This window comes from Palaemon carinicauda, chromosome 12, assembly GCF_036898095.1.
Source record: "Palaemon carinicauda isolate YSFRI2023 chromosome 12, ASM3689809v2, whole genome shotgun sequence".
Lineage (NCBI taxonomy): Eukaryota > Metazoa > Arthropoda > Malacostraca > Decapoda > Palaemonidae > Palaemon > Palaemon carinicauda.
Genome location: NC_090736.1, coordinates 8,178,003 through 8,193,660, shown reverse-complemented (window position 1 = coordinate 8,193,660; position 15,658 = coordinate 8,178,003). Strand labels below are relative to the sequence as shown.

At 36.3% G+C, this 15,658-nt stretch overlaps 1 protein-coding gene across 1 annotated transcript in view; it reads left to right on the top strand.

Moving 5' to 3' along the window:
• LOC137650476 (titin-like) overlaps positions 1–15,658 on the top strand; it is a 963,282-nt gene that overhangs the window by 847,836 nt on the left and 99,788 nt on the right. The window contains 8 exon segments of the mRNA XM_068383702.1: positions 173–360; positions 1,995–2,109; positions 2,397–2,572; positions 3,096–3,210; positions 5,158–5,336; positions 5,913–6,112; positions 9,418–9,576; positions 11,244–11,491. Of these exon segments, the coding sequence (XP_068239803.1) occupies positions 173–360; positions 1,995–2,109; positions 2,397–2,572; positions 3,096–3,210; positions 5,158–5,336; positions 5,913–6,112; positions 9,418–9,576; positions 11,244–11,491 (1,380 nt within the window).

Below are 15,658 nucleotides of genomic sequence, written 5' to 3'. Positions count from 1 at the left end.
TGCCTCTAATTCCTTATTTCCCTTCGTCTTTTCATGGTTGTCTCTGATTCCTTATTTCCCCTCAATATTTCAAGGTCGTCTCTTATTCTGCATGTCCCTCATTATATCATATAGTACATTATAATCCCTGATTTCCCCACCGATGACTCATCTCCCTCTCTCTCCGAACCAGGAGCAAGGACGGAGACATCCTCGAGGCCAGCGAGAAGATCAAGATCTCGATGAAGAAGACGTCGTATTGCGAGGCCACCATCTCGCTCACCCTTGTCGACGCCTCCTCCATCGAATCAGGCCAATACAGACTCAAGTTCAGCAACGAACTCAACTCCACCAGCGTCGAGACAGCTCTCATCATTAGGCGTAAGTATCGAAGTATTTCGTGGTGGCCGATGTGGTAACGTTCATGACTGGTGAACGCCAGATTGGGGTTCGAGTCCAGCTCAAACCCGTTAGTTTCTTAAGTCGCGGCAACCTCATCATCCTTTTGAGCTAAGGATAGGGTGTTTAGGGGGAGCCTATAGGTTTATCTGCTGTGTCATCAGCAGCCATTGCCTGCCCCTCCTTGGTCCTAGCATGGGTGGAGATGGGCTTGGTTGCTGATCATATGTACATATGGTCAGTCTCGAGGGCATTGTCCTGCTTGATCTGGGCCTTTTGTGATGGCCGATGTGGTAACTTCCCTAACTGGTGCACAACAGATTCGGGTACCAGTTCCGCTTAATCCCGTTAATTTTTTTAGTCGCTGCAACCTCACCATCCTTGTGAGCTAAGGATGGGAGTTTTGGAGGAGCCTATAGGTCTATCTGCTGAGTCATCAGTAGCCATTACCTGGCCCTTCTCGTTCTTAGCTCGGGTGGAAAGGGGGCTTCGACGCAGATCACATGTACATACGGTCAGTCTCTAAGGCATTGTCCCGCTTGATATGGCAATGTTTCTTTTCCTTGCCTCTGCCATTCATGAGCGGTCTTTAAACCTTTAATCAAGGTTACAGAAAAAAATGATAATAAGTCATTGGGAATTAGAAAGGCGTGAGTGCAGTAAAGGAAGGAGGTATTTACCTGTATAGAAGGACTTGATGGTGATGAGGACAGGATTAAAAAAAAAAAAAAAAAAAAAAAAACCAGGAAATATCAGTTACTTTATTTAATCATTCAAGAGAGAGAGAGAGAGAGAGAGAGAGAGAGAGAGAGAGAGAGAGAGAGAGAGAGAGAGAGAGCTTAGATAAATGTTATTTTAGTGATACTTTGTTGACGATTGTTCATTGTCTTATCATTAGGTAAAATTCAACTTCTAGCTTATAGAAAAGTCTTAAATGTGAGTTACGTTCCCATGGCTTATTAAATTATCTCTCATATCTGAAAGGTTCTCTTGTATTTTTCATCTGAAGCATCAAATTCTATTTTTAAAAATGTATTTAGTATTATCCCCAATGCTATTAACTTTTCAAGATTTATTTTTAATGGTTGATTACGTTTATAATCGTATTATGCATTTTCTGTTTGGTGTTTTTGTGAATTTAGATTTTGTTTTGTATTCATCATCATCATCATTATCATCTCCTCCCACGCCTTTTGACGTAAAGGGCCTCGGTTAGATTTCGCCAGGCGTCTCTATCTTGAGCTTTTAAATCAATACTTTTCCATTCATCATCTACTTAACGCTTCATAGTTCTCAGCCATATGCCTGGGTCTTCCAACTCTTCTAGTGCCTTGTGGAGCCTAACTGAACGTTCGGTGAACTAATCTTTCTTGGGGAGTGCGAAGAACACGCCTAAACCATCTTCATCTACCCCTCATCATATCTCATCCACATATGGCACTCGAGTAATCTCTCTTATAGTTTCATTTCTAATTCTGTCCTGCCATTCAACTCCCAATATCCTTCTGAGGGCTTTGTTCTCAAATCTACAAAATATATCTAGTATTGACTGCTCCAAATCTAAATTGTTTTCGTCCATTTTTATTCACACGAATTTCACTTCTGTCCTTTTGCAGCCGAGCGCAGGAAGCCTAAGGTGGCGAAGAAACCCACCGACTTGGAGATCATGGAAAAGAAGCAGGGTATATTCCATGCCAAGATCACTGGATTCCCCAAGCCAGAGATTAAATGGTGAGTAGGAAATGTTTCCTTATTATCTTTTTTTCACATATTAAAACTGACATAACTATGGGTCCATAATCCTCAATATTATTATTATTATTATTATTATTATTATTATTATTATTATTATTATTATTATTATTAGCTAAGCTACAACCCTAGTTGGAAAAGCACGATGCTATGCCCAGGGGCTCCAACAGGGAAAAAAAGCCCAGCGAGAAAAGGAAATATTATAATCTAATTTCTTTAACTGAAGATTGTCCCAAGACTAAAAAAAATGCAACATATCCTTTCAGGATGAAGGAAGGACGCCAGGTGTATCCTACAGACATCATCGACATGGGTGTGACCGCAGCAGGTCTCTACTACCTTGAGTTCCGACACGTTTCCACAGAGGACGTGGGACGGTATACCGTTTATGCTGTCAACGATGAGGGACATTGCGAGGCAGAGTGCAGCCTTAATGTTGTTCGTAAGTACATTGTGGTCGATTATCCTCAGCCTTTCATGATTAATATGTATATGTAGTTGTTCACATATAACCCTATCAACATAAACATACAATTACGTACATATCGGTACTTCAACATTAGGAACTTAGAAGAGGAATTAACTCATTTGAACTAGGAACAGCAAGTTTCCCTGAAATTATCTCAGACGCCTTTTGTAAACAATGTTTATTGTTTGTGAGTTAAATTGTAATTGTTGTTAGGAATATGTTGTTTATGAGTAATTTATCTGATAAGATCAATTGTGGTCATATCTTAATCGTTGAATTAATAAAGACAACACTTTCCTGAACAAACTATCAGAATCCAAATTTGTTTATTTTAAAGACGTAAAGATGGCAATTAGAATTATATTGTAGTACTTTACACATACAGGAAGGATTACAAGTGCAACACCTCTTCATTGACAAGGATTTGCTCTTTTCCTCTCATCCTGTCTTTTATGTTTTTTATTTTTTTTCTCATGACTTCCTATCTATTTTCCAGCTCCTCCTTCAAAGCCCGAGTTCATCCAGAGCCTGAAGGCAAGCAAGGTCATCTTGGGATACCCAGTCAGGCTCGAAGTCCAGCTGGGTGGGTACCCAGTTCCCGAAGTTCAGTGGTGAGTTGTCTCGATTTGATAATTCTTTTAAATGAAATGGAAATCTAGAAGGATAATATACCCTTCTTTCATTTGCATAGTTTTTAGTGATGATAGTTAGCTTCCAAATTTTTCGTGGAGTCAATGAAAGATAATTAACAATGGGGTAATCTAACCTAACCTAACCCTCTTTTTTATGCTGTCAAAGACCCAGGCCAGCCATGCTATTTGGTATGATGAGACAAAAACTGTATCTATATTAGATTCTCTTAAGTTCTTTCATGATGATAGAAAGCTTCCAAAGTTTTCGTGGAGTTAATGAAAAAGATTTAACAATCTAACCTAACCTAACCTAACCTGACCCTCTTTCTTATGCTCTCAAGGGTCCAGTCCAGCCATGCTATTTGATATAATGAGAGAAAAACTGTATCTATATTAGATTCGCTTAAGTTCTTTGATGATGGTAGAAATCTTCCAAAGTTTTCTTGGAGTCAATGAAAGAGATTTAACAATGGGGTAACCTAACTTAACCTAACCTAACCCTCTTTCTTATGCTTTCGAGGGTCCAGGCCAGCCATGCTATTTGGTATAATGAGACAAAAACTATATCTATATTAGATTCTGTCGAGTTCTTTCATGATGAAAGAAAGCTTCCAAAGTTTTCGTGGAGTTAATGAAAGAGATTTAACAATCTAACCTAACCTAACCTGACCCTCTTTCTTATGCTCTCGAGGGTCCAGTCCAGCTATGCTATATGGTATAATTAGACAAAAACTGTATCTATATTAGACTCCGACTAGTTCTTTGATGATGATAGAAAGTTTCTAAAGGTTTTGTGGAGTCAGTGAAAGAGATTTAACAATGGGGCAACCTAACCTAACCTAACCTAACCTGACCCTCTTTCTTATGCTCTCGAGGTTCCAGGCCAGCTTTGCTATCTTGTATAATGAGACAAAAACTATCTGTATTAAATTCTGATAAGTCCCTCATGACAGACAGAAAAGGCAAACTATATCTGGTAGAGTCACAACTAATTGAGTTTTCTTAAGTTAAATAACAATAAATGCATCTCTTTCTCACTGACACACAACAGTTTCCAGAATGCTACGAGGAAGGAACTATATTAAATAGGGAAAGATTGGAGAAAGAAGAGATGGAATTTACAAAAGATTGACCTTTTTTTTTTTTTTTGTTATGTTCTCATTGGATTCACAACTTGTTTTCTCCGTCATGCTTATAACTCGTTTAATCCATAGTGTTCCCACTGTAATCATAATTCATTTTATACAAAACAGTTCCATTGGTCTTATGATTTTTTTTTATCTGTAGTGGGCAAAGTAGGCTCACTACTCATTTTATTCAAAGTGATCCCCCTGAGTTCTAGATTAGTTTTATTTATAGTGGTTCCACTAAGTTCATGACTCAAGTTTTCCACGATGTTCCCAATATGTTCACAACACGTTTTATCCTTAATGGTTAATCCTTCATTCATAATTAAAAAGCCTTTGTCATAGAAACATGTTCAAAAATCTTTCCTAATAAATTGGTTGTGGTGGCCGATATGGTAACGTCCCTGACTGTCCCGCTTAAACTCAATAGTTCCCTTGGTCGCTGCAACCTCACCATCCTTGTGAGCAAAGAAAGGAAGGTTTTGGGGAGCCTATAGGTATACCTGCTAAGTCATCAGCAGCCATTGCCTGTCCATCCTTGGTCCTAGCTTGGTTGGAGAGGGAGCTTGGGTGCTTATCATATGTATATATGGTCAGTCTCTAGGACATTGTCCTGCTTGATAGGGCAAATGTTACTGTACATTGCCTCTGCTATTCATGAGCGGCCCTAAAACCAATTTCATCCCTAACACCCACCACTTAATACAGTATCTGTAAACACTTTATCATTGTGTTTTTATCCATATATTTGTTTCCTCTGTAATGAAATAAACTTTTATGTGTGTTTGCTTTCGCACAGGTTGAAAGATGGCAAACCCATCCAGATTGATGGCACCCATTACAAGCAGATAGTTGAGCCCGATGGCACTGTGATCCTGCAGATTGACAAGGCCACTGAGGGTGACGTTGGCGAAATCACCTGCATAGCCAAGAATCCTGAGGGCGATGTGTCGTCTTCTGCAAAGCTTTCAGTGTTGGGTAAGGAATCATTGTATAGTACTTAATTTTTTTTCTTATTTATGTTTAAACGTTCATGGTAGGTAAAGTTAAAAATATCAAAGTTTATTTTCCCAATATTAAAAAAGAAAAATGGATAATAATGAAAATAATTTTGGTGAAAATGAAACTTTTATGAAGAATTTTATTCATTTGAGCTTTTTTTTATACAATTGTAGAATTAAATCTTATAATTGCGAAGAATAAGAAATGTCCTGACTAATTTTCTTCTGTTTTATTGAATAGAACTTTAACAAGTAATAAAAACGTTTTCAGCTATCTAGTATCTTAGCATAACAGGAAAACTACATTTAAGTTTCTCCATTTATCATTTGATGTCTACACGTTTCAAGTCACTTATTTACGTGACTCTTCATCAGGGCTTCATGGGTTGGACGATGGAATTACACTTAATTCTAAACTGACGAAACATTATTTAAAATATTGATTTAATTTTCATTGACTTTTTTCAGTTCACAACATTCGAGATATTCAGTCACATCGAAATGAACCTTTTGTCTTTATCAGGTTTGACCTCAAACGTTTTCTTTCCCTCAGGATTCCAGAGGGGAGAGGGATACCCCGACGGTCCTGCCAAGTTCTCCGAAGGCCTGAGGGATATGACCTACGACGAAGGCAAGAACATTCGCCTGCCAGTGGGCATAAGAGGCGGCCCTGTGCCCAACATGAAGTGGTACAAGGATGGAGAAGAAATCAAGCTTGATGACAGAGTCTTCTTCACATATGATGGAGACAGGGTAAGAGAAGCTTTGAGGAGGATGTTTGTGACTGATTGAAATTCAATGTTTACATTCATTGCTGTGGATGTGGTGAGGAGGGATATTAGTGGGTTGGGACTGTGCGTATCGCCAGTTAGGTAGTAACTGAAAGACGGGGCAAACGCGACTAACTTTATTACAACAGACAGCGTGCTTTTATAACAACAATTTCAGTGAAAAGGTCACAAATATTCAAACAAACCAATTCAAGAATAGACAGGCTTAAACCGGTTCTGTTAACAGTTTCGGATACTAAAACAAACTCCTGTGTGTATCGCCAGTTATTGGTAGTAACTGAAAGACCAGGCGAATGCGACTAACTTTATTTCAACAGACAGCGAGCTTTTATAACAACAGTTTCAGTGAGAGGTCACAAAAATTCAAACAGATCAATTCAAGCATAGTCAGGCTTAAACCGGTTTTGTTAACAGTTTTAGGTACTAAAATGAACTCCTATGTGCATCGCCAGTTAACGGTAGTACTGAGAGACCAAACGGATGTAACTAACTTTATTCCAACAGACAGCGAGCTTTTATAACAACAGTTTCAGTAAAGAAGGTCACAAAAATTCAAACAGATCAATTAAGGCATAGTCAGGATTAAACCGGTTTTGTTAACAGTTTTTGGGTACTAAAATGAACTCCTATGTGAATCGCCAGTTATTGGTAGTAACTGAGAGACCAGACGAATGCAACTAACTGTATTTCAACAGACAGCAAGCTTTTAAAACAGCAGTTTCAGTAGGTCACAAAACTCAAACAGATTAATTCAAGAATAGACAGGCTTAAACAGGGGCTGTTAACAGAGAGGTTTAGAGCGAGATAAACAATGAAAAGAAAATTACCGTTACAATACAATATACGAGTATGCGTGAAACACGTACGGTATAGGACAGTGGGAAGATGATGCAAGGGATAGAAATAGATGGAGAAAGTTGGGACTTATGAAGACGAAAAAAGAGGATTTACTTGAATTGTGGGATTAAAGGTTATCCCTTTATACCAAAGAATCCTTGTAGAACAAACAGGTCGTTAAATCAAATCAATTAATGCAAAATAAATTAGATCAAAATTTCCATGGTTTTGTTTAAATGTTAAGATAACTTTCTATGGAGGCTTATAAAAAAGGTTCAACAATTAATTAATTAGTTATATAATTAATGAATTATGTTTAGGAAGCTAGCAAACAAAATTATGGTATTTCCAGAGAAGAGGTGGGTATAATTATTATTATTATTATTATTATTATTATTATTATTATTATTATTATTGTGAAATGCACATATGCAAATTTTCCTGAAATAAGATAATGAATAAGCAGCTGGAAAAGATATTTCTATTTGGTGGGGTTAAAACCTAAAATTATATATCATTGATAACCACAAGATTAGTCAAGATAAGGTAATAAGAAAGTCATTTCCTCACTAGAAAAAAATAAATTGTAATAGATTAGCTATTTCATTAATCAATATGATGTCAATGAATTTCTATTATCAAGATCAATAGCATATTTTCCCTTTCGGTCAAAGGCCTTATGTACAATAATGAATTGAAAAGTCAATTAAGCAATTAAAATGTGAATGAAATTTTGTTATTAAGATGTCTAACATTTTTTTTTTCCTAGTGAGACACCAATTATGTTCAAATAAATTGAATAGTTAATTAAGCAATCAAGATGTGAATTAAATTCTATTATTAAGATCTTTAGCATTTTTTCCATCCGGTAAAAGACCTTAATTATGTTCAATATTATTTTTTTTTATTTTCAGAATGAGGTAATTCAACCCTTTTTGGAAAATAAGTACTGTTTTGCAATAGGAAATTATCCTGTTTTCTGATGAGTCATTTTACTTAAGTGGAACATTAATAGTCCGATTATATTCGATTTGTTCCGAGTTTATATATGTCAAGTACCAATGAGTTATGAAATTGGTATTTGATTTTAATGTTGATATTATTTTTCCAATAGCGAACAAAAAGTCATGAACCCTTCACATAGAAGCGAATGGGTTAGAATATGTATTTGTTTATAGTAAATATGTTTATATCCATATGTATAAATATGCATACATGAGGTGGTCGATGTGGTAACGCCCCTGACTGGTAACCGCCAGACTGGGGTTCGAGTCCCGCTCAAACTTATTAGTTCCTTTAGTAGCTGCAACCTCACCACCCTTGTGAACTTAGGATGGGGGAGCCTATAGGTCTATCTGCTGAGTCATCGGCACTCATTGCCTGGCCCTCCTTGTTCCTAGCTAGGGTGGAGAGGGGTCTTGGGCGCTGATCATATGTATATATGGTCAGTCTCTAGGGCATTGCCCTGCTTGATAGGGCAGTGTCACTTCCCCTTGCCTCTGCTATTCATGAGCGGCCTTTAAACCTTTATACACATCCTTACCAATTCTTAGATATTCGTAGAAATTAATAGGCCTAGTCCAATTCTTTAATGATTTTATAGTTTTGTAGTTATCATGTTTGGTTTCTAGAGAAATATTTACCTTACAAATTATAGGTTTTTATTTTGTTTGCTGTTAACAAATAGCCTAGTTGTTTCATTTGCTTTTTTTAGTTTATTTTTTTACTTTTGGTTTTGCTCATTTAACAAGAAATTGCTTACTGAACACTTAGCTACAGTGGTTCATCTTTATTTTTAGTTTTTAGAAACTTTATTTTATTTTATGGCTAAACCATATTTAAAATAACCCTTTACATTATTGTAAACAATTATTGGTAATAAGAGTAACAAAACTTTATTTCTTTATTTTTATAATTTTGGTTTTAAATTTTATTGCTTTAAACATATATTAACCAATAAATTTCCTTGTACATTTACCACAAATAAATTCTAATTTATATCCAAATCACCTATGTCTACACACAAAAGAATATATTTACATAGCAACTGCATTAGCGGTAATTCATAATGTTCGTAAGTCATAAAAGCTCATATCTACAAACAATTACCTTTTAATGAAACCTATTACTTGAACGTTTTAATTAAAAAGGTTATTTAATTGACTCTGCATTAAGTAAATAACTCCATTGTAGCTTACTGCTTTTTCACTTTTGTGTGTGGACTCCGTAGGTCTCAAATTTAGGAACGATATGAATTTGTAAAGTCTGATAGAATTCCTTTTGAATTTTGACGGAAGAACTATTTTATATACCTCAGACAAAACCGTATTGTCTACACAATTATGCCTTTAAAAAGACCTCGGAAAGGCACATGTTAACCTCCTTAAAAAAAAAGGAGAGAAAATGCTTTAAACAATAATATCTTTATAGGCCTACTTGGAAGTCCGCCCTTGCAAGGGCTCCGACGCCGGCAAGTACAAGTGCGTGATCCAGAACGACAAAGGCACCGACGAAACCGAATGTGAGGTGTCCATCAGGAAGTGCTTCGAAGCTCCCTTCTTCACCAGCACTTTCCCGAACCAGGCTAAGGTAAGATTTGGAGGTCTCGAGTTTCCGTGCAACTTGGTGAAACTGAGGAAATAAGAATGGCAGGCGTAGTAAAGAGTACAGAGGTGATGAGGGTGTCATGACTGAGATGGTTTGTGCACGATGATATGGAGAGAAGATGTACCTTGATGAAAATGACGAAATAAGAAGAATGGCAGGCGTAGTAAAGAGTACAGAGGTGATGAGAGTGTCACGACTGAGATGGTTTGTGCACGATGATATGAAGAGGAGATGTAACTTGATGAAACTGACGAATAAGAAAAATGACAGGCATAGTAAAGAGTATAGAGGTGATGAGGGTGTCACAAATGAGATGGTATGGGCCTGATGATACGAAGAGAAGATGTGACTTGATAAAACTGATAAAATAAGAAAAATGGCAGGCGTAGTAAAGAGTAAAGAGGGGATGAGAGTGTCACGATTGAGAAGGTGTGGGCACGTGAAGAGGAGGGCTTAGGAGGAACATGATTGATGAGATAGAGGCCTCGAGTTTTCATGCAACTTGATGAAAATGACAAAATAAGAAAAATGACAGGCGTAGTTTAAAAATTACAGAGGTGATAAGAGTGTCATGACTGAGATGGTGGGGGCACGTGTTGAGAATGGATGGTTTGGAGGGATTGAGGAAGACTTTGGAGGAACCTGTTAGGGGAGAAGATCGAGAGGGAGGCAGAGAATTAGTTGAAGAGATAAGATGAAGAGTGGCATGAAGAGAAGAGGATTGATGGAAGAGTGTGCCTTTAAAGGCATTGGAGAGAGTACATCAGGCAACCGACCCCTTAATTTAGGGAGAACGTTGGGAAAGAAGTTTTCGTGTAACTTGAATCTTAGTGTAAGGTCCTTGATGCACTACCCTATAGGCCTACCGAAATACATTTTACCACATATATACGATATATTAATACACGGGAGATAAGAAAATTACATGACTGGGAAGGCAGTATCTACCGTTTCAATATTAATCTTCTTTGTTACTCAAAGTCAAAGATTGTTTGAAATAATAACTATCGGAGATATTATCAGTTATCTAGCATTCAATTTGGGGATAGACTATTTTCAATATATATTGAGATTTTGCATGAGCAGAAAATTGGTAATAACACAAGTAAATTTCATATTATCCTTTAAATATAATTTCTTTCTTTTATATATTATTGTATGCATTACATCTCGATAGTAATTGTATATATTGTATATGGTTTTCATAAGAATTAAGAATTTTAAGATAGATTCTTGATAGAATATCTTGAAAACAGAAGGATATAATCTATCAATATAATTCGCCGATTTCTTCAGTCTCTCATTCATTCATTATTATTATTATTATTATTATTATTATTATTATTATTATTATTATTATTATTATTATTATTGGCTAATCTACAACCCTAGTTGGAAAAGCAAGATGCTATAAGCCCAAGGGCTCCAACAGGGAAAATTAGCCCAGTGAGGAAAGGAAATAAGGAAATAAATTAAATGAGAAAAAAATGAACAATTGAAATGAAATATTTTAAAAACACTAACATCAAAACAGATATTTCATATATAAACTATAAAAAAGACTTATGTGACCTTGTTCAACATAAAAAAAAAACTTTTACTGTAAGTTTCAACTTTTATATTAATTTGTCTTCTTCTTCCTTCCTCAGTTGCCAGGACGCGAGGTCAAAATGTCCATTAAAGTGGACGCTGTTCCCAAACCCGAATTGTCCTGGTTCTTCAATGGCAAGCCCTTGGAGGCTGACGGAGACAGGATCCGCATCAGGAAGGACGGTGACGGACAGACCCTCCTGATCAAGGACTGCACCTACAGCGACTCCGGCAACTACAAGGTCGTGGCCAAGAACCGCGAGGGAGAGGTTGAGCACGAAGCCAGTCTCGAAGTAGCCGATGATGTGTGAGTACCAAAATCAACTTGAGTTTTTCTGTTTTGAAGTTTCATTGTGGTCAGTTGTCATGCTCATGCCGATGAAGGATTATGAAGGATTAATATCTTTGAGGTATGAAGGATGTTCATAAATCAATCGAAATTTTCCCACTATCTTCGTGTAGTTTTAGGATTCCTGTACTTCCTCTATAGATATCTTCAAGTGTTCTAACATAAGATTCATCTATTCCTTGTCTTTGAATGGCTTTCATTACTGCTGAAGTTTTGACAGAATCAAAAACTCCCTAACTGACGTGCGGAACATAAATTGCCTTTAGGCAATAACCTCTTGGAGTTGGTAATTTCTAATGTGTAGATAATGAATAAATGAATAATTTGAAGTTCTCTGGCATCCTGACATCAAAGGTCATTGACGCTGTAATGTGTAGATAAAAGAGATCCAGTTGAATGTACGATTATATACCCATATTATATTCTTTATATATGTCTTTCGACGTGTCACCTATGGGCATTTATAATCCACATTAAATGCTGTTCGATATAAAATCCATATATCATATTCATGCTATTTAGGCGTAAAAAGAAAATATTGAGAATATCATGTGTCTGTGGATATACTCCCGGTCTCAAAACAAGAGCAGTAAATAACGAAGCTCAAAGAGAAACTTCCCCAGAGCAATTTTGAACCAACGCTACCCCCTCTGTGACAGGGAATTGAAAGGACGACCTAGGAAAAGTTACAAATGTCATAACTCCCATGAGATCAAAGAGAAGCGTCCAAGTTCAGCTCGAATAGATGGTTAAAACCACACAGTCTTTTCATCTTTGGAAAATATTTATTATTATTATTATTATTATTATTATTATTATTATTATTATTATTATTAGCCAAGCTACAACCCCAGTTGGAAAAGCAAGATGCTATAAACCCAAGGGCTCCAACAGGGAAAAATAGCCCAGTGAAGAAAGGAAACAAGGAAATAGATAAACAATAAAAGAAGTAATGAAAAATAGAAATATATTCTAAAAAAACATTAACAACATTAAAACAGGTAATTCATATATAACTATAAAAAGACTTACGTCAGCCTGTTTAACATATAAACATTTGCTGGAACTTTGAACTTTTGAAGTTCTACTGATTCAACTACCCGCTTTGGAAGATCATTCCGCAACTTGGTCACAGGTGGAATAAAACTTCTAGAGTACTGTGTAAGTATTGAGCCTCATGATGGAGAAGGCCTGACTATGAGAATTAACTGCATGCCTAGTACTACCAACTGGATGGAAAAATATCTCGCCTGAATGTCGAGCATTATTAAATGTAGAGAATTATAGCTTGCTGATCTTCAACGAAATTTTCTTGCATATTAGGAAATATCATTCTTGGCCAATACCTAAAACAGGTTCCTTCTGCAAAATCACTTACAAACTAAATAATTTTCAGGTTTTTTTTTTTTTTTTTTTTTTTTTTTTTTTTTTTTTTTTTGCTAATAGGAAATAATTGTTTATCTTATCTTGTTCGATGTGGAATTGATAACAGTACATTAGATTCCGCTGTTTCCTTAGATATACCAAAAATATGATAAAAGCTGTTGTCCATAATACTACGCTGTTAGAAAGATCTGTAATTTTAATAGGAAAATCTTCGTAAAAATATACTGTTCTCATCCGTATTTCAGTAAAATACAGCGATCGTAATTTTTACCTTACTTTGTTATTATATTTTACGGGTTGGTGACCGTAATGTCACTCTTTTACGTAATTTATTTCCTTATTTCCTTTCCTCACTGGCCTATTTTACCTTTTGGGGCCTCTGGGCTTATAGCATTTTGTTGTTCTAACTAGGGTTGTAGCTTAGGAAGTAATAATAATAATAATAATAATAATGATAATAATAATAATAATGTCTTTGCTTCGCCTTGAAGTATGTTAGTATTAATTACTGCTGCTGTTCCTTGTGTTGGATATGTGTTTGTTTGTCATTACTATTCATGACCGGCAGTCCGCGAAATTACTACCCTTGGGTTGTTAATTGCTGTTTACTTTGTTCTGAGGTTTACCTAATGTTAAACTGTTAAATATTTTCTTTAAAAAAGGTTAAAAATCCTTAGACACATGTTGCTAGACATTTACCGTTTAATAAAACGGATATATTATGACGTAAAGGAATGATATTATGTTCACCAATCCGTAAAAGATAATTAAAAAGGTAGGGTAAAAATTACTGTCGCCTTTATTTACTGAAATACGGCTGAGAGCAGTAGATTTTTACGGAGAATTTCGGATTAAAACTCATTTTTTTTATAACAGTGTGTATTTGGATATATGCTGGACTTGATTGTCTATAAAATCGTGTGAAATTAATCACATGTTTCGTATTTCAAATTTCTTACATTTTTTTTTTTTTTTTCAGTTTTATTCATAATGTTGGAAACTGAAATAGGGCACATTTCTGACAGAAAACTAATAAATAGATGTTAGGTATGATTATCAAATTGTATATACAGTACATGTATGTTAGTTTAGATAGTCCGGATATCTCAAAAAGTAAGATATTGAAATAGTGAAACAGCTTCTGCGAAAAAGACCTATGTAAGTCAGAAAGATGTTCGTGTTTATTCTTATAATGATAAAAGACTAATACAATCTTTTTGATAGATAAAAATTTTCTGCAGCGTTTTAATTCCAAGCGAATTTCATTATTGCGATGTAATTTAGAGGAAACTGAAACAATCATTTATTGCCTTGGTTAGTTCTCATTCAGATAGTCTCTTGAGACAGTATCTGAAACGTTAAAATCGATTCCAGATGAATAAAGTATAAAAGACTTATTATTCACTTTATTTTTTCATCAACACAAACTTTATTCAACATCATATCTTTTGTATATAGTGTATATTATAAACCTGGGGCTCTCAACTGGGGATATCCATACCCCTTGGGGGTATCCATAACCCTGGCTGTATCCATACCCATTTGGGGGTATCCATACCCCTGGGGGTATCCATACTCCTTTGGGGTATCCATACCTCTTGGGTGTATCCATACCCCTGCGGGTATCCATACCCCTTGGTGGTATCCATACCCCTGGGGGTATCCATACTCCTTGGGGGTATCCATACCCCTGGGGGTATCCATACCCCTTGGGGGTAAGAGAACCAAATGCTTGGGGGTATTGGGCTGGTATTTAACTTCTTTAACATATTAATTCATAAATGTTTTCTTTCTTCTTTCGTATAATAAAACTGACCTGTTTTAAATACAGTTTATTTATAATCTGAAACAAGTTAATTACAGTTATATCGTAGAATAATTGTAAATATTTGTCATTTTTTTTTTATTTTGCTTTCAGTAAGCAAATATGATATGGTTATCAATGCTTATGATTTTATTTCATATCCTATTCTCAGCTATCCATATTTAAAGTATAGTTAAATTGTAGTTATTGACATATTCGGAAGACATACTGGCAAGTAATAAGGTTAGGGATAATTATTTCGACAGTCAAGTGAAGGGAGGTGGTGTATGGGACCATATTGGGCAATCTATTGGTGGTCTGGAAGCACCAGAAGCTTAAGAACCCCTGCTATAGACTATAAATTATCATCTCAGCGTTTCATACAATTTTCCCTTTTTTATTGATAAACCATTACTATAGTTCATTTCTTTTAGCGAGGCATATTTGCACCGACTCGCAGCGGTGCCCTGTTAGCTCGGAAAAGTTTCCTGATCGCTGATTTTTTAGAATTATCTTGTCCAACCAATCAGCGATCAGGAAACTTTTCCGAGCTAAAAGGACACCGTTGCGAGTCGGTGCAAATCTGCCTCGCTAAAAGAAATGGACTACAGTATAGTAAGATAGTTGTGGCTTGATTGGTAACGTCTCTGTCTGGTGTTTGCCAGACGGGGGTTCTAGTCCCGCTCAGACTCGTTAGTGCCATTAGTGTCTACAACCTTACCATCCTTGTGAGCTAAGGTTGGGGGGTTTGGGAGAGCCTAACGGTCTATCTGCTGAGTCATCAGCAGCCACTGCCTGGCCCTCCCCGGTCCTAGCTTGGGTGGAGAGGAGGCTTGGGCGCTAATCATATAATATATGGTCAGTCTCTAGGGCATTGTCCTGCTTGATAAGGCAAGGTCACTGTCCCTTGCCTCTGCCATTCATGAGCGACCTTT